The following is an 18,563-nucleotide window of genomic DNA, read 5'->3' as shown; positions in this document are numbered from 1 at the left end:
TCAATCCATCTTTATTAATCCCACTGTATCATGGTCACAAAGGATGCTATCTTGCTGTCTTACAGCAAGTGGTTTGACACAAGCAATGACAGCTTGAGGCACAGACACACAGCAAAACAGACTTGAAGTGGCGTGCAAATTGAGGCATCTGTTGTGTTTTGCTGTCTTTCTGCTTTTTGGCTTAATTACTAGTCCAATTCCCCCATTTATAAACCTAATTAATAATATTTCAACCTGTGCAATAAAAAACAGGGAAATAAGCCTGGAAGGAAATATATTTGACAAGTCCCATTCATTTTTACATATTCCAAACGTCCTTAAATAGTCAATAAAAGAATACTTCTATCTGACCACTCTTGTCTTGTTTAGCCACTTATCTCCATCTTAAAATCATTTATCTCAGGAGCTATAATTGTACAAACAGAATGACTGGAGCATTTCATATTTAGCCTCCACAACAAATACTACTCAGTCATGGTTGTTTTGTGTGATTCTTTTCTGGCACCGAGTTCTCCCTTGCGTTTGAATGATAAATCGGGGGCATCCTCCTTTTTCTAAGGCAGAATCATCTAAGCCCTTATCTGTAGCTTTCTGTCTGGCTGCAGCGCGCCGGAAGCAGCCCATAACGGTCTCTGAGAGAGCCAGCCAGGAAACGAGCTGTGCGCTCTTCTCCTACCCGTTCTCCGCTCCTCCACATAGCCCAGTCATCATTACCGGGCACCGTGCCGTGCCGTGCCCCCCCCCCCCCTTCACTGTTTCTACTTTCACTCTCTCGCCCTCCCTCCCTCTTTTTTTCTATGTGCGTCGAGAAAGTCTCCTCCTCTCAGAGTCTGAGCGCACGTCTCCAACCAGTCTTTACGCGCATACAAACTCTCCAAGAGAATCCCCTACGGTGGGCCCCTCCCCTTTCCGTTTCTTGCCGCCCTCACTCATTCATGACCCCGTATCGGTGACGTAGGAGATTCCTGGGTGCCCACTGCCGTAGGCAATAACGGGATGCTTGAGTATATATGGGACACTGGTAGCCATCAACCGGCACACTCTCAGTCGCTCCGACTCGGGAACCAGGGCATCAGCGGAGATAGCAGGCTTTACTTCGCCCTCTTAGGCTAACTCGCTTTGGGCTTTGGTTCAGGATGGACACCTCTTCGATTACTCGGAGCCGACGATGCTCCATCATGCGCAACTGCAAAAGTAAGTTTGTCTCTGTCTTCTTTGGTTTTGGATACATGGACACTGCAAACATAGAGCTAATGCTGCTTTTCACTTCTTTTTCAACCATTTCTAAGTTTTTATTCTAAGACAGCTTGCGGTAGCCTACTTTTTATGTGAAATGTAACATGGATCTGAATATGGATACATGATTGGATGATTGGATACAAATTCGAAAGGAAACTCGGAAGTTCTGTCAGAAAATGACTTATTTTTATGACTTATAAGTCAGATTGCAGAATGTGAAGTGGAATATGTGAAGAACTATGAATTAACGCTAAGAAAGAGCCGCTATGTTTTGACATTTTTGTGATCAGGCTGTGCGTAATGGTCGGTGCAAGTGTAGTGCTGAGACGTAAACTTAACTTATCGTAGAAACATAAAGCTGTAAAGTGTAGATAGTATAAATGTTATTCCAACTAAAATACCAATGCAATAAGTAAGTAATGAATATGCACCGATTTGGACTCAGTGTGCTGTTGTGATGTATAATACCGGATGATATCAGCACCACGGACAGCTCCCGCTCACTTCCTTCTCTCCCTGCTCTCCTCCAGGCGGTCTCTCCCTCTGGCTGGTGGTGTGGCTGGTCCTCGGCAAGCCTAGTCCGGCGTCGGCGTGTCCGCACCTGTGCGTGTGCTACCCGACGCCCATGACTGTGAGCTGCCAGGCGCAGAACTTCACCGCCGTCCCGGTCGGAGTGCCCAATGAGTCGCAGCGTGTATTCCTCCAGAACAACCGCATCACGGAGCTTAGAGTTGGCTCTTTTGGCTTCGGGACTCAGGTAAGATTCTGAGAGTCTGGACAATTTGGAGGATGTGAAGGAGAAGTGTGCAGCTATGTTTTATTTTTTGAGGCACAGAAAAGTTCTATTTCAGCATTGTTGTTTATATTTTTCACATTTAAAGAGAAATAATATCCACGGAGAAGAATAAACACCGTTCATCATATATGCATGTATTTTCTTGCCTCAGGTCCTGTGGTTGTACTCCAACAACATCACGTGGATTGAGGCAGGGTCCTTCAGTGAGCTGAGGGACTTGGAGGAGTTGGACCTGGGGGACAACCCCAACCTCCACAGGCTGGAGGGGGGGGCCTTCCGCGGCCTAGAGAAGCTCCAGAGCCTCCACATGCACCGCTGCCGGCTCACTGCCCTGCCCCATGACATCTTCCACAAGCTTTACAGCCTGCAGTTCCTCTACCTGCAGGTAGGGGCGCCGGAGAGACATACAAATGCATGCAGATAACTCGGACACACAGACACATAAACATGCAGCCACCCACACAGCATCACAAAAATCCAAATGACAAATATTACAAATCTCAGTGTGTCTGTTCTTTTAATGCTAAATCCCTTCTCCTCTTTTATTTTCTTCCTCAGGAGAATAATCTTCACTTCCTGCAGGATGACATCTTTTCTGACCTTATCAACCTGAGCCAGCTATTCCTGCATGGCAACCGTATCCGCACCCTCTCAGAGAACGTGTTCCGTGGCCTGGTCAACCTCGACCGCCTTCTCCTCCACGACAACCGCATCAGGCAGGTGAACCGCCGCGCCTTTCGCGACCTCGGCCGCCTGACCATGCTCTTTCTCTTCAACAACTCCTTGGCCGAGATGCCCAGCCAGGCCCTGAGGGACACGCAGGGCATCGAGTTCCTCCGCCTCAACGCCAACCCCTGGTCCTGCGGCTGCGAGGCCCGCGCCCTGTGGGAGTGGTTTCGTGAGGCCCGCGTCTCTTCATCTGAGGTGATCTGCGCCTCCCCTTCCAACCGACGCAACCAGGACCTCCGCTTCCTCCGCGAGATGGACTTCGCCCTCTGCCCCCTGCCCGACCCTGGCTCCATCGCTGGCTCCACCACCACCACCTTCAGCACCAAAACCCGCTGGTGGTTCCACAAGAACAAGCCCCAGTCATCCACAAAAGGCCTTTTCGAGAAATCCTCCGAGACTGTCAAAGCTGGTTTGTACGGCAAAGGCCCATCCACAACCACCTCGGTAGTCAAGTACGAGTTAGGGGAGGAAGAGCTGGCGCTGCCCAAACTCGACGCAGAAGAGTACTGGGCAAACTACGGCAACGAGGACTCAGGTGTCACCCTGCGATGCTTCGAGCTCGACTGTCCACCTGAGTTTGACCTGCCTCCATCTTCCTCCTCTCCCTCGTCCTCGTCGCCCTCTTTCCTCTCACTACTAGTCCTTTCTGTTTTCAGCCTATTCCTCAACCTCCACCTGCTGTTCGGCTGAATTTGACTCTCAGTCCCACACCCCTACCCACTTCCAGCCTGTTTTAAAGGCTGCGAGGTTACCTGTTAGACTCTACACCCCCTTTGCCCACTTTGCTGTTTGCCATTTCTCAAGGCACAGCGAGGGAGATAGGGGGACGGTTAGATTCTGAATCTACCACCTACAGGGCTTAACACTTTCCAGGGCTGATAAGAGTTCTTCAGCTAAGTTCATATACATTTACAATACTCTACAGGTATGGCTTTCTGTGTCTCACCTGTATGGTGTCACGTTTATGATTCCCTGCAATCAGGGCTACGAGGGCTGAGTCCATCACTAATATCAGTGCAATTTGATAGCAGCTGTGAATGATGTTGTCAATGTTGTCACCTCAACTTAGTTACAGTATAACTACTATTGCTTATTAGTGCATCCGATTAACTGGCTGCTACCAATACTGCAATTACTGTTAGAATCAGTGCACAGTAATGACTTAAAGTCACTTAAAGTGTGATGTAAATAGGTATGTATTTTTGTGATATCTGATTTCTGTGGTCCAGTTCAATCATTTTCATCTTCATCCGGGAGAGAAGGCTAGTGCTTCGACAGGACCAAGCACAGTGAGGCTGAGAGTTTACCACCAGACAGCGAGGAGAAGACAATATACTGTGAAGCTGGGAGGGAAGAGAGAGCGAGAGAGAGAGAGAGAGAGAGAGAGAGAGAGAGAGAGAGAGAGAGAGGGGAATGCAAGGACATAGAGGAGAAGGAAGGTTGGCAAGGAAAATGACAGGGAGAGGAAGGGAGGGTTGTTTCCAACGAAACAGGATTAGAAAGAGGAAGAGAGAAAAAAGGGAGGGAGGAGGGGGACAGTGTTCATGCAGCAATAAGAGAAGAGACAGTGAGAAAACAGTTTGACACTGTGAAGGACAGTGCTGGCGGCAGAAGCAGCAGGAGCAAAGTAATAAACCCACTCATCAGTAGTTGTTCCATTCATCCAGCTCACACCACCATCACACCATTTTCTGTAAACGTGGTGTCATTCGAGACAACCACAAGGAGAAAATGCTTCCTGTCAGGAAGCCAGAGATTTCAGTTTTTGGATGTCTTTCTGTGACATATTGATATACTGTGTAAATGATTGTTGACTTGGATGCAGAAGATCTTGATAAAAAAATTACACCGAATATTTCCTGAATCATGCTTTTCTTTGGGGCAGTATTTGCAGAACTTAACTTAAAAAAAAGGGACTTTGTGTTGGAAGCAAAAGCAAATAACAAATGTGTGACAAAACAAACTAAAAACAAAAATCCAACAAAAAAGTAGCAGATTGCCGCTGTGTAACTAAAACGTGACTAAAGGGGACTGAAAGGGCCGAGCACATGGATCTGATGTCACAGCTAGAGACGCTCTGAATAGCTCTGGCTGTGATGGACATCTGTCTGTGAGTGTCTGGATAAATGAGGATGAATGGATCCACAAGCTGGCGGCTCCTCTTCAAAAGGCAAATACGTCAGCAGGTTTGTCACTGCACTGACTCGTCGGTGGGCGGTGCCAGATGGACAGACAAGGTGCAAATTGGCTGGTTTGTAAATACACTAAGAGAGCAATGGGAGAGTACGGTGACTGTTAGAGTGGCAGAGAGCAGATGACACCTTAGGACTGACAGGAAATCTTTTAATGCTGAGACTGCAAAAATAAGGAGAATAAAATGTTCTGAGCGAGCAGCAGAAGTAGTGCGAAAAAAAGGGAGGAGGAAATTACCAAATATAGAGATGCACTCTCTCATTCAGCAGCCAACCTTTATCAAGATACTGTATGTGTGCTTTTTTTCCCCTTACTTTTATTTGCACACTGTTTTCCTATAGCATCCACCATCTCTCAAAGCCAAAGATAGGATATAAGTAGAGGGGCCTCAGCTCCAATAGAGGAGACGAGGGCAAGGCCAAGATGTAGTAGGAGTGAAAGAGTGGGAGGTTTTCTTAGAGAGAGGCACCAACACACACATGTACACATGTACGCATGCACGGACGCACGCACGCACACACACACACACACACACACACACACACACACACACACACACACGAAGGCAGTCAGCCTTGCTTCAATGGAAAGAATCTCACACAATCTGTTTACAGAGTTACAGGATAAACGACTGCCTCTTTGAGATTTTCTGTCAATGGAGTTCTTGATTAAGAATGATTATAGGAAATATTCGGTGTGATCTCGCTGTTTAGTCTCTTATTGAATCTCGTGGAGGAGGGTCAAACTGAGCCTGCGTGCTCTCCGGTGGCCATGACAGTGGGGTCACTGTCAGTCGAACAAAGTGCCAATTATACCATTTGTTTCCCTGTTCAGTCTGTCAATGTGCATCTTCTCTGTTTCGTATTGGAGAAAGAAAGTAATAATTCTATACGTGAGTGGACTATTTGTTATTGATTTTTTTTACTGTGATTGAAAAAGAAGTGTGTTACTGTAAGATGCAGCATAAAGAATGAATATATTCATACTTGTTTAAACAAAATGTGCTTGTGTGGGCGTTTCTTTCTATGTCTTGGTGAGTGTCCAGTCAAACACCCAAAGCAATAAAAGCATACACGCACGCACGCACGCACGCACGCACGCACGCACGCACGCACGCACACACTGTGTAAGTCCTCCAGGCAGTTGTCCAGCTTTCTCAACTGTGCAACTATTGTACTGAGAAAAACGGAGAACAGGAAGCGTGGAGATGAAAACCAGCAGTGTAAACTTCGTTCCTATTCACAGACAGTTCAAGCACAGTGAAAGGTACAATGCTCCAATTACATAAATGACACCTGCTTTTGCAATATGCTGACTTCATGTAATAAGAAGACAACACCAACTCTGATGGTAATTAAATAATAATGATTATTAGCATTGTTGAGCATCACATGTAGATATAAGATTTTTTAGATCTTTTATTAAACCTTTATTTATACAGGTTATCTCATTAAGACTCAGGGTCTCATTGTTTGGGACATTACACAACATTAGTTACAGACAGACAAACACATTACAACAGTATTAACAAGATTTACCAAATAGAAAATACAATATTTGAACGAAAGTCCCAAGTAGACTTAAAACACTAAAGTACTTAAAACAAATTTTTCCATTGCCCTTAAAATGAGTTTAGAATTCACTAGCAGGATCAAGCTGGGCAATTATAGGTCTTGCTGCAGTGCATTCCAGGTTGAGTGGGCAGAAAAAGAGAAAGACTTTTTGCCAAGCTTTGCACGAACTGATGGGACGTTGAAGGTAATAAAGGCCTGGGAGCATAGGCTGTGACTGCAGTGCTTGCGTGAAATGTAACTGGATAAATATGTGGGCAGCAATCCAAGGATGGATTTGTAGATGAAGTTATACCAGCGCAAAAGTCTACGTATGGATAATGATGACCAATTGAGCAGAGAGTACAGAGGGCAATGATGGGTGAGTGGTTATTAATAATAATAATAATAATAAATCTTAATACAATTTCTTTTTAAACACAGTTAGTTTGATTCAAACATACTATACCCCCAAACTGCTGTGGACGTTTATCGATGTTTTAAGCCCCCAACGTCTCCTTCCAGGCAGCGCACTAGGATTAGGCAATGGTTATGGTTATGGTTAGGGTTAAGGTTAAGGTTAGGCACCTTCAAGTCAACGGTTGCAGCGCTGCCTGGAAGGAGACGTTGGGGGCTTAAAACACCATCGAGCGTTGTGGACATGTGAGAATTTCTGCCTAAAATAGAAACTAGGGTTAGGGTTAGTGACTCCATTCATAAACATGAACTTGAATCACAGTGTGTCACCTAAAAGGGCTTTACAAAGAAAACCTTCTTCCATTACATTATTACACACAAATTCATACATTGAGTTATGCGCATGGAACCACCATTACTGTAAACATCAGGTTCATTCTCATGCAGTCAGTCAGGTTCATTCTCATGCATTACTCACATATATGTTGTTGGTCGCTGTAATCATTCCTCCTGATCATACTGGCAGTCAAGTTATCGCTTTTTATCACCAATTAATCAGTTCTAATCAAAACCCACTCTCCTCATTCTGTACGAAAATGCATGACAACATTTAGCTGAAGATATTATGAGGATTTAGATAGTCAAGTGAGAGGATATTTTCCAAAATGAGTCTTGTCTTTTTAGTTTAAAATTCTCTCTTTGTTTCCCCGGACAAAGTCTCATTCAACTGCAGTGGAAGAATAGTAATGGAAAGACTACTAAACTTCTGGGATTTCTGCTGTCAAAGTGGAGGCGGATAGAACTTCATTTATCTTTAACGCGTTAACAAAGAAGACATTTAAACCACCCTACAGCCATGCTAGTTGCTCTGTGAGGCTGTACTTTGGTTCTGCAATGCCTTGAGCTAAATCTTAACATCAACATGCTCACAAAGAAAATGCTAACATGCTGATGTTTAGCAGGTAATGCTTACCATGTTCAGCATTTTGGTCAAACAGTGTTTGGAAAATTCAAACTTTCACCCGATGGCAGTAGATGATGGGTTGAGATAAGACGAACCTTAAATCCAAAGGTGGTTGTCTCAAAATCCTATCCAGCCACATAAAAGCACAACCATCTGCACTTTTTTTTTAATCCGTAGCACTTGATTAGTAGCATTTGAGAGTTTGGTGTTGTCATGGGAACATTGCAACCTGCATACAGTTATTAGGAAGGCAGGTAAACATACAAACACAATTATTTGGTAGGCAAAGGAAGATACACTTTGCACGTGCACAGTTTAGCAGGGCTGCAACTAACGATTAATTTCATTGCCCATTAATCTGTCGATTATTATGTCAGAAAGCGGTGAAAAATGTCGATCAGTGTTTTCCAAAGCCCAAGATGTCAGCCTCACATGTCTGGTTTTGTCCACAACCGAAATATATTCAGGTAAGTGTCACAGAGGAGAGAAGAAACTAGAATATATTCACATTTAAGAAGCTGGAATCAGAGAATCTTTCTTGACTCAAATCAATCAAAAATAGTTGGCGATTCATTTAATAGTTGACAAGTAATCGATTAATCTTTGCTGCTCTACAGATTAGTAGGGGAGGCATACATCTTCAATACAACCTTGTCCAACATTCTGTACTAGACTGAGCAAACATACAACAAAGCTGTTACAGTACATACAAAACACTCACACTGCAAACACACACACACACACACACACACACACACACACACACACACACACACACACACACACACACACACACACACACACAGATCACACTATGTGGCACGGAGGTGGAATCACAGCTTGTCATGCCTATATAAGGATGAAACCAGCACATCAGACAGCTCATCCTTCTCATTCCAATTGGTCTCCAAGCTTTTGTGCGGCAGAAACATCCCATGACGCACCTTCTTCTTCCATTGGAAGATGCTCGTGTCACTCATCCGTCAGACACAGTCGGGGGCGGGGATGTGAACATATCTGTGGAAGCTACAGTATGTTGAATAGATGAATAATAATGATTCCCAGTTTATTCATGAGAAGAGAGGGAGCACAGCAGAGATTGGGAGGGGGCTGGTTGCTGCCAAGCTTGTTCGAGTGCGTCACTACTTTGTCACACAACTTGCCTCCACCTGCTGGGCCCCTATCGCTCTCCCTTTCTTTCTTTCTCTCCCACACACACACACACATACACACACACACACACACACACACACACACACATACATTCATAACCATACTTCTCACTCTCTCATGCACGTACACAATTTGCATGTTGTTGTTGTAACCCCTTTATGTGTTCAGGAGTTGAATTCATGCATCCCCTCAGACTCCCATGCAACAAATCTGACATCTTTTTTTTGTGTTACCAGGCCTCTGTGTTCTTGCTTTCACACATACCCTCTTTTTCGAAAGCGCCCTTGACGTCATGTCCTCTGCTCCTCGTCTTTCTTTCTAACATTTAACCTCCAGCATGAGCTGACAAGCTCCTCTGAGTCATACATTTTCTCTCACTCATTCATAGAGTTAACTAAAACATGTGTCTATGGTCCCATTTGTCTGCATGTCTATTTGGTCAAGTATTCACATCGCACTTTCTTCAAAAGAAATAGCCCTCTGTACACACATCGTTTTCATTTTTATCCTTTTGTTCATCTTCACAGCGCGTAGGAATCTAAATCTTTTCCATATCAAAGAGAAGACAACAGAGGTTGGTTGCTGCGACAAGCCAACACGAGAGAAAGACTTTTGATCTGGTGTGCAGCCAAGAAGCACTGTCGTTGTCGTTGGTGTAATGCTTGCATGTTATTTCAAAGTTATGCAGATGAATGCATACATATGGACACATTTGCAAGCTTTGGATGCATTAAAAGCACCACCTGTACAATAAAATACAACAAATGGAACCTAATGAAGCTTATACTGTTGCTACACTTTATCTCTATGGTAATATCGAATACTGTGTGTGATGGTTATTATGACACCCACTACAGATACACATGCACGATCATGTCAAATAATGTATAAGAGACCTCCTGTAGTGAACACAGACTGGCACTCAGTGTGTGTGTGTGTGTGAGTGTGAAAGAGAGAAGGACAGAAAAAGGTGAAAAGTTACTGACGCCAATATGGGCTGGAAAACAGAGCTTGCTGTTGACAGAATGAGCTGAAAATAAAAATGTTATGTGTAAATGAGAGGGAGACAGAAAGATAGCAACAGAAGAGGTGTGACGTTTGAGTCATGTACTTGGATATCTTCGCAGCCAAGAACATTTGGAAGGCTTAAGTGCGCACACATACTCACGTCCACACACACACACACACACACACACACACACACACACACACACACACACACACACACACACACACACACACACACACACGTGCGAGCGCACCCTAAATGGCAGCTGGTACGCCTGAGAGAGGCCCATTGGGAGACAGACGTTCCTCATCGCGTCACACAAGCGGGATCAACGCACATGCATGTCTACGCACACACTGTACACACACACACACACACACACACACACACACACACACGCACACACCTACAAAAATGCAACCAAAATATACACTCTTACGTGCATAAGACTTGCCACATTTTATTAACCAGGTGGCCCAAAAATATTTGCATGTTTTTCAAGATATTTGCATTTCAGTGTGTATTTTTGTATTTCTGAGGAGATGAGTACGTCATAAACTCTACTGTGATCATGTTCCCCCCTACAAATACCCTTTAATACACTCTACCCTTTTTTACAGAAGTATAGATGCATGCAAGAAAAACACGCCACACAGAGGGCTGAGTGCACCAAACACACGCGTATGCAAACATGTGCCCGCACAAACACACAACAGACAGATGGACACATCTGCATACAGATGCATTCTGACGTAATTTAAAGTGAGATGATAAAAGAGAGAATAAGAGGAAGACGGGGAGAGAACGACAGTAATTGGGTGAAGAGAAAAAAAAAAGCATTTCAAATGGGCAGGGCAGGAAGGGGTACAAAGACAAACTGAAGGATAGCGAGGGCGAAGAACGGACAGTAAAAACAAAAAGAAGAACTCCTCTGTTATTGTGGCTCAACACTCAGCATGACCATGAGTGATAGTTTAGACTTTTACAGAATAGAACAGAACAGAATGTACCCCAAGTTGTTGTGCAGATCAGAGCTGTCTTTTGGGACGAATCCACGTCTGGTCACAAGTCTTCATTAGCAAATTGCAAGCTAATTTAAAGCCCTACTTGTGTTTTAGCTCTCTGACCTTTGCTGACCATTAAAAGTAACACGACATTGGCACATTTTTTTATTTCAATGCTGTGTTTCAAAGCAAAGTTTCGGGTTGGAGATTTGTAGTGCATAAAACCAAACACTTGATCACAATTTAGACCCAGAACTGACTTTTATAAGGAGATAAATATAACACAGTTCAATCAGTTTAAACAGAAATGAATCTGTTTCGAAATAATTAGAGCTAAAACCCTTTTCTAAAACAATTTTATGAAACTTGGTTCCACTTCCTCTTTTATTTGGGAAGTGACCCTCTTCTTGTGTGGCCTAATGATGCTGTTTTATTTTTTATTGCTGTCTTTTGTTTTTTATTGTTCTGGGATTTTACCAGGCCGTTACTTTGGACTTGAATGTTTTGGGGAGTCTCAAGTAAGTGTAGTCTTACAACAGTGAATTCAAGTTCTAAGTATACGGTGCAGATAAACCAGGGCCTGAGACGAAGTGCTGCTTAGATATTTTCAGTAATGGGGATGAGGTTTAGCTGGTGAGGAAGAGGCAGCTGTGTGGAGACTGAAGTTTTTCAGGATGGGTTTCCGCACTCTTTAGATGAGCTCAGCAATCTGGCAGAAGCTTTGGGTGCTGGCAAGTTTTTCATTCACTTTGTTATATGAATTACGGTGGGATGGTCCGCCTCGCTGTGTTTACAGTGTTTCATTCGCTGAGATAGAGAGCGGCGATTGATATGAGCAGAAGGTTTGCAGTAGAGGTGTTTAGATGCGTGTTACTGAAAAGGAGAAGATAACTGAGCTTTTTTTTAAAGTGCCCATATTATGACAAAAATACTTTTTCTGGGATTTGGGGTGTTATTTTGTGTCTCTGGTGCTTCCACATGCATACAAACTTGGAAAAAAAACATCCATGCTGTTTTGAGTGAGATACGGGTTTCTGAAAGTGTCCTGCCTTCAAAATCGGCAGGGCTTTTTATGTCACTAGCCGAAACGAGGTGGCTAACCGTAGCATGCTAGCTCGTTCTGAATGACAAAACACTGCTACAACACACACTAGTGTGTTCAGTTCATAATATGGCCACTTTAAAAAACTTGCTTCATGTTGTCTTCACTCTCGAAAACCTAAGCTGACCCAACGATCAGAGTTAAAGTAAAAAAACAACATTACAACAGTATTATTTATTAAGGGCGACATGGCGGTGCAGTGGTTAGCACTGTCGCCTCACAGCAAGAGGGTTCTGGCTTGGGCCCTGTGTGGAGTTTGCATGTTCTCCCTGTGTTAGCGTGGGTTTTATCCAGGTTTCTCCAGCCTCTTCCCACAGTCCAAAGACATGCAGGTGTTAGGCAATTGTTGACTATATTGTAAATTGCCTGTAGGTGTAAATGGGAGCATAAAAGCTGTCTGTCTCTATGTGTCAGCCCAGGGATTGTCTTGCGGCCGTTCCAGGGTGTACCCCGCTTCTCGCCCAATGTCAGCTGAGCTCTGCTCCAGTCCCTCTGCGACCCTGAAGAGGATTGAACAGGGATAAGCGGTTACAGATAATGGATTGACGGATGGATCATTTATTAAGGGTTAACACTCACAAACTGGTTTGATTTGATCAGATTTGATTTACAATGGCCTGCTAGCATACAGTAAGCAAACAACCTAAGGACTTCATATTTGGATTCAAATGTTGCTACATCCTGATTGGTGCATGAACGTACAGGACAACGCCATTTTCCTCCCAAGCCATGCCCTACTTCAAACCAGTGAGAAGAGTGCAGATGAAGACACTCAAACTAAAAAAATTTCACTGAGAACCCTGTTGCTCTTATGGGGAAATCAGTTTCAGGCAGGGCCTTTAAGGTAATACATACCTCCCAGCTGGCCTGGGCACACCTCAGGGTTGACCAGGACAAAGATGTAAGTTGCTGCAAAAGGACAAGAATGAGACAGGAATTGACAAGTTATTGCGAAAGACAAATATTTCACCACTTCTTTCAAAAGTTGATACTTTGGAACTGAACTCACATATGACTATTTTCAGATTTTGAGGAAGCGGTGGTTTGTCCGACAGTAAATTGGTTTGGCTAGTTTTAATCACAACCCCAGGCTAAAAAGCTCAGGGAAAATATTTCTGGAAACTAAGGGGGTAGGCATGTCTGATCTCTCTATATCATATAATCATGATACAGCACCAATACATTTTCCTCCCACCCGACGTTCCCACTCCTCTGTGTCCTAATTTCCCTCTGTGCCTCACTGATTAAAACTGTCACAGACCAACTACATCACCAGCTTTAACCAAAACAACACCACAAAGATCACTGCCCCCTTCTTTCTCTCTGGCTTCAAGTCCACGTTTTTCAGACTCACATGGAGCCTCTCCACCTGTTTCACTCCTCTCTCGTCTCCTGCAGAACAGAATGAAACTGTGTACATCTTCCCACCTCTTTGTCTCTCTCTCTCTCTCTTCAACTCCCTCCTTTCTCACCCTGTTCTTCTCCTCCGCCTCCTCTGTCACCCTCGGGTACGTTCTGCTCTGCTCTGTTCTGCCGGTGATGACTGGCCGTGTCACTGAGGCGTCACCTCAGTCATTTCAGCAGTCATTTCTAATCATCTGTCTACTGCACTGTTGTGTCTTAATTTTTTCTCTTCTACTGAATAAACATTGGTTGATTTTATAACAAGGAATCTACAAAATGGCTGGACTATCTAAATCAGAGGTGTCAATCTCAAAGCCACTAAGGGCTACACTGGAAAATGAGAATCACATCAAGGGCCAGGCATGTGAAGTTTATTGACATGCTTGACATGCATGTCTCATATAGTCTTCTAACTTACAGTTTGGTCGACATAAAACCCCTAAAAAGTGAGAAAAAAAGTTCCTTAGCCATCATAGAGTTTAGCAAATCAAGCAAAACAATGATTACATTTTTAAAAGCAGCTACCACACAGCTGACTCACAGCAATCTGTTTCACAGCCTGGATATGAAAACTCTCTGGTTCGGTGAGAATTTCTGAGTCTCAAAGTCAGGCAAATCTGCCAAAATTCTGCATTGAGTGTCGCGTAATTGCAGTTTGGAAACAGTTTCCCTTCTTTTTGGGTTGGCGGGCCAAAAGTTATTGTGAACCTAAATTGATATGTGGGCCAGATCAAAATTTGCGAGGGTCCAGGTTCGGCCCACGGGGCCTTGAGTTTGACACATGATCTAGATCCATCAAATAATCAAAGCATTCTTGATCACGAACAATTTGTGGTGTCCATACAGTCATTTGTAATAACTTAAATACCACAAGACCACGTCATCTTAACTTACCTCCTTACCGCTTAATTGGGTCCTCAAATATTCTGTGAGGTTCTCAGCATGGAGGAGTTCTAGCAGGGGCTCTTTATTGATATCGCGCAATGCACTCTCAATGCAGTTTTTTTTCTTATTCTATTTAATTTAATTTTTAATTGCAATTTTGTCTTCTATTAAAATGTATGTGTATGTATATATTGTCTTGTTTATTTATTTTTTGACTTAACGAGTAACTTAACACTATTCCTGAAAATCTTGTTTTGCTGACTTCCACTGGTTAAACTTCTCACCTTGCTGCAGTGATGTCACAGGGTAGTCTGGCGAGGTCGGTGACTCGAGTCTGTTCGGTGTGTTCTGTGCCGTTGTCAGCCAGGGGAGCCGTCGGCCTTCATTTGGGCCAATTTGACATGGTGTGCATCCTTGTCCCAGAAATGCTTGTTACTAACTTAGCTCTGGGGAGCTTATTCCCCAGAGCCCTTATGTGTTTCTTTTGCCAAGCATGTTTCCTTGGATTAGGATGGCACCTAAATCATGGTTGCAGCTGTCCCGGTGGTCCTGCTCCGCGCCCTGCTATGCCCTGTTACACCCTGCTACGCTCTGCAGTGCCCTGCTAGCTCCTGCTGTGTCCTGCTAAGCTCTGCTGTGCCCTGCGACGTCCTGTAACGCCCTGCAGTGCCCTGCTATGCCATGAACTACTACAACTACTATTTCTGGTCATTGTTCCATTATCTTTATTATGACTATTATTGCCATTTTTCATCACACCCCCAACCGGCACTGTCAGACCAAGAGCCAAGAGCCAAGAGCCTGGGTCTGTCCGAGGTTTCTCCCTAAAAGGAAGTTTTTCTCACCACCCAAGGTTTCTTCCTACACTGTCGCACTAAATGCTTGCTCTTGGGGGGATTACTGGAATTGTTGGGTCGTTGTAAATTCTAGAGTGTGGTCTAGACCTACTCTATCTGTAAAGTGTCCTGAGATAATTCTTGTTCTGATTTGATACTATAAATAAAATTGAATTGAATTGAAGTGCAGTGAGTTTACACAGCGAGTGTGTCTGAGAAAGTCAGCCAATCAAGAAAAATGGCAGGAAAGCACATTTATACAGTAGTCCAAAAGGTTGTGATCAATGGGTAAGCAGTTTTGCACACAGTTTACAATGACAAAGTGAGTGATGAAACCAAGGGGTTGAAACTGGAAGCAGTTTTTCTAGACAATGCTTGCTCATCATTAGATGTAAGGTACTTACGCCGCAGACCCTTGTCCAGGCTGATGATGCATTCATGTGCTGGAGTTGGGAAGTCTTTCTTATGAATTTGGTGTGATCATGAGATTTACAGTAAATCGTAATGTGGAAACTATTTATTTGTGACAACGAAGAGCAAAGGAAAAGGATCAAGTGAGCAATGAAATATGATCGGGAACTCCAATTTTTCTGATTATTCCGACACCAAATGAGGGCAGCACAAATGCCCTTTCTTGCAATGTGCAACACAAGTGAAAAATAATATGTGTATCCCCCCCGTGAGTCGTATCCGCTCAGAAATGTAATGAGGTCTTCCTTGGCTCATGCTACATCCTTTTAACCAAGTCTCATGAGAATCGGGGCGAGCAGTTTTTCCGTAATCCTGCTGACAAACAAATAAAAAACCGACAAACACACAAACTGAGCCAATAAGACGGAGCCAAAAACATAACCTCCTCCACGGAGCTAATAAGGCCGGGTCAAGCAGCCAAATATACAGTGTGCTCTTTGCTTAGGCTGAGGGTAGCATTTAAAAGCAATGTATAAAAAGAGCTATAGTTCTCTGGCAAAACATTCTTTAAGGTTAAAGAAACCACTTCAACCTCATTGATATTGTTTGACTTCTAATCCAATGTGCTGGAGTTAAAACTATAAAAACACATCACTGTGTATTACTTTGAGGGTGACTAATTCTTACTAGAGAGCATGTGAAGCAGCAGCAACAAAAACAACTTTACCAGAGGCATGGTGGGGGAACAGGAAAATGACAGACCAGGACAGAGGCCCCCACACTGTAGCCCACTCAGCACAAAGCTGAACAACCTGGGCCACCCTGAGACTTGACTCAGTGCAGCACTCGCTAACAAACATAAGTTGTTTCCCTGCAGTGTAAGTGAGAGAACTGTCTCTACTCTGAAGAGTTTATGTTCATGGCTCCCGTCCAGTTCTCTCTTCTGCTTTCCAGTCAGAGCCGAGAAATTAGCATAAATGACTGAAGTCTTAAACGGCTGCAGAGTTCACTGGCTCCTGAATCGCCTGGGGATACGGCTTTGTTTAGAATTTGGTTTTGGAGTTTGATCAGACAGACACTTTAACGAAAGATAGATTTTCTTTCTCCATGTCTGTATTGCTTCAGCAGTATGGTCCCTGCTGAAAAAACCTGGATGGCAAAAACACAGGCCCTGTGAATAGTCTGGACCAGCAGGACCTAGGGCTGCATGATATACTGTGTATATATATATAAAAAACATGGGCACCCAAGGTGCTACGTTCGAGAGTAATTGTAAATCATACAATGTCACAGAAAAAAATACTTATAACACTGCTTTTTCTGCAAAAGCCATCATTTTGTGATTAATTACATGCCACTTTGCAACACAGTAATACAGCAGAAATATATGATACATATCAATATTAATCCAGCTTAATGTACTACAATGTATGTGCTGGTTGACAAGTAGCTAACATTAATGCTAGCTAATGCTTGGTGGATAACATTATAGGGTTACAACATTGTTCATCACACTCATAAAGTTATTAGTAGTATGATTGCTTTGACCATGGATAAAAGAAGCACTGCGCTAACCCACGAATAAGTTCACTAGTAACGTTAACGTTAGCTGTATAGATAGACGATTAATCTAATGCTAATTTAGCCAGCTAGCTCACCCCGCTCTGCCTGCCTCACTCCCCCGGCACAAAGAGACTTCATTCGGGATGATAGCTGACAACACAGCCGGGACATGTAGCAATATCTAGTTACCGTTAGCCCCAGCCGGTGCAGTGTGCTTACGACGCTAACGGCAGTTTAATGAAGCGTCGGGAAACAGAAAATAGCAGACCCAGGCATCGTAGTCACAACATCGGCCATCCATAATGTTAGCTATCGGTGTTTGTACCGTTAATCTCCTCCCTGCCGAATTTCTCCCCCCTTCGCGTTTAGCTGTCTTTACAGTTAGCTAGCTAAATTAACCCGACAAAAGGTGGGTTAAGCAACAAAACGAATAGTTAAGATTAAGAAAAGTAAAGGGAGAGATCTGGCAGCTGGGAGATGTTCTCATGCTGCTGACAACAGCAATCGAACATCATCACCGTCGCGGAGAGTCCCCCTGCAATCCCCACCCACACCCGTCTCTCAGCCTCGTTGAGTAGCTAGCTAGCTAGCGTTACAACAAACCCCGTCCACCCGGTAAAATCCAAAAGGTGACATTGTGAAATATACTGTGATAGTGTGGTTTTAGCTGCTGGCTAATGATTAGCCTGCTAATTAGAAATTAGAAAACCTGCTAATGTTAGCCACTAATGTTAGCTTGCTGGCTCACTAGCTAACTGGTCAGCTAGCTGCCAATACAGATTGAATCAAGAAAAACGTAATTATGTTGGGGAAACTGCAGCTATTTTATTAGCATGACATGAATAAACGTTAACCGTAACATGAATAAACTTGAATGGGTAAACTCGTCCGTGAACAGATGCATTCTAATCAACGATAGTGTTTAGCAATAAAAAGTCCCATAATTCCACGCAACTTCCCAACGTCATCAAACGTCTGTGTTTACCATCCATTGTTTTGGTTGAGAGACCCCTAGCGGCAGAAAGTTACATATTGTACGTTTAAATTCAACAAGCAATTTGTTGTATCTTAGCTAATACTGAAAGCCGCAGAAATGCAGAACTGAGTGCACTTTAATATCTGTTTATTTATCACACGTTACTGCATATCGCATATTTTCCTCATACTGTGCACAACCCTGCACCTATTTTTGAGTTTTGAGAAACTGTTCTGAAGAGGTTTGTTTTCTTTCAAAGGTGTGGGTTGCATAGTCAGATTTTGTCCTTATAAATGACGGTGTTTTCACATC

The 18,563-nt window shown here is 43.6% G+C and overlaps 1 protein-coding gene across 1 annotated transcript; it reads left to right on the top strand.

Annotated features, from left to right (window-relative positions):
- The first annotated feature begins 889 nt into the window (after positions 1-889).
- rtn4rl2a (reticulon 4 receptor-like 2 a) lies at positions 890-4,665 on the top strand. The gene is made up of 4 exons (XM_031284623.2): positions 890-1,194; positions 1,770-1,996; positions 2,187-2,420; positions 2,594-4,665. Exons 1-4 carry the CDS (start codon positions 1,137-1,139, stop codon positions 3,452-3,454), a joined length of 1,380 nt encoding a protein of 459 aa, XP_031140483.1. The 5' UTR covers positions 890-1,136; the 3' UTR covers positions 3,455-4,665.
- Positions 4,666-18,563: the final 13,898 nt, after the last annotated feature.

This window comes from Sander lucioperca, chromosome 4, assembly GCF_008315115.2.
Source record: "Sander lucioperca isolate FBNREF2018 chromosome 4, SLUC_FBN_1.2, whole genome shotgun sequence".
Classification (NCBI taxonomy): domain Eukaryota; kingdom Metazoa; phylum Chordata; class Actinopteri; order Perciformes; family Percidae; genus Sander; species Sander lucioperca.
The sequence above is the reverse complement of the archived record's forward strand: the minus strand, read 5'-3'. Positions and strand labels throughout refer to the sequence as shown.

Coding starts and splice junctions, on each gene's coding strand:
- rtn4rl2a (XM_031284623.2), top strand. CDS start 1,137: ATGGACACCTCTTCGATTACTCGGAGCCGACGATGCTCCATCATGCGC. Junction 1,195..1,769: donor CATCATGCGCAACTGCAAAA/GTAAGTTTGTCT, acceptor GCTCTCCTCCAG/GCGGTCTCTCCCTCTGGCTG. Junction 1,997..2,186: donor CTTTTGGCTTCGGGACTCAG/GTAAGATTCTGA, acceptor TTCTTGCCTCAG/GTCCTGTGGTTGTACTCCAA.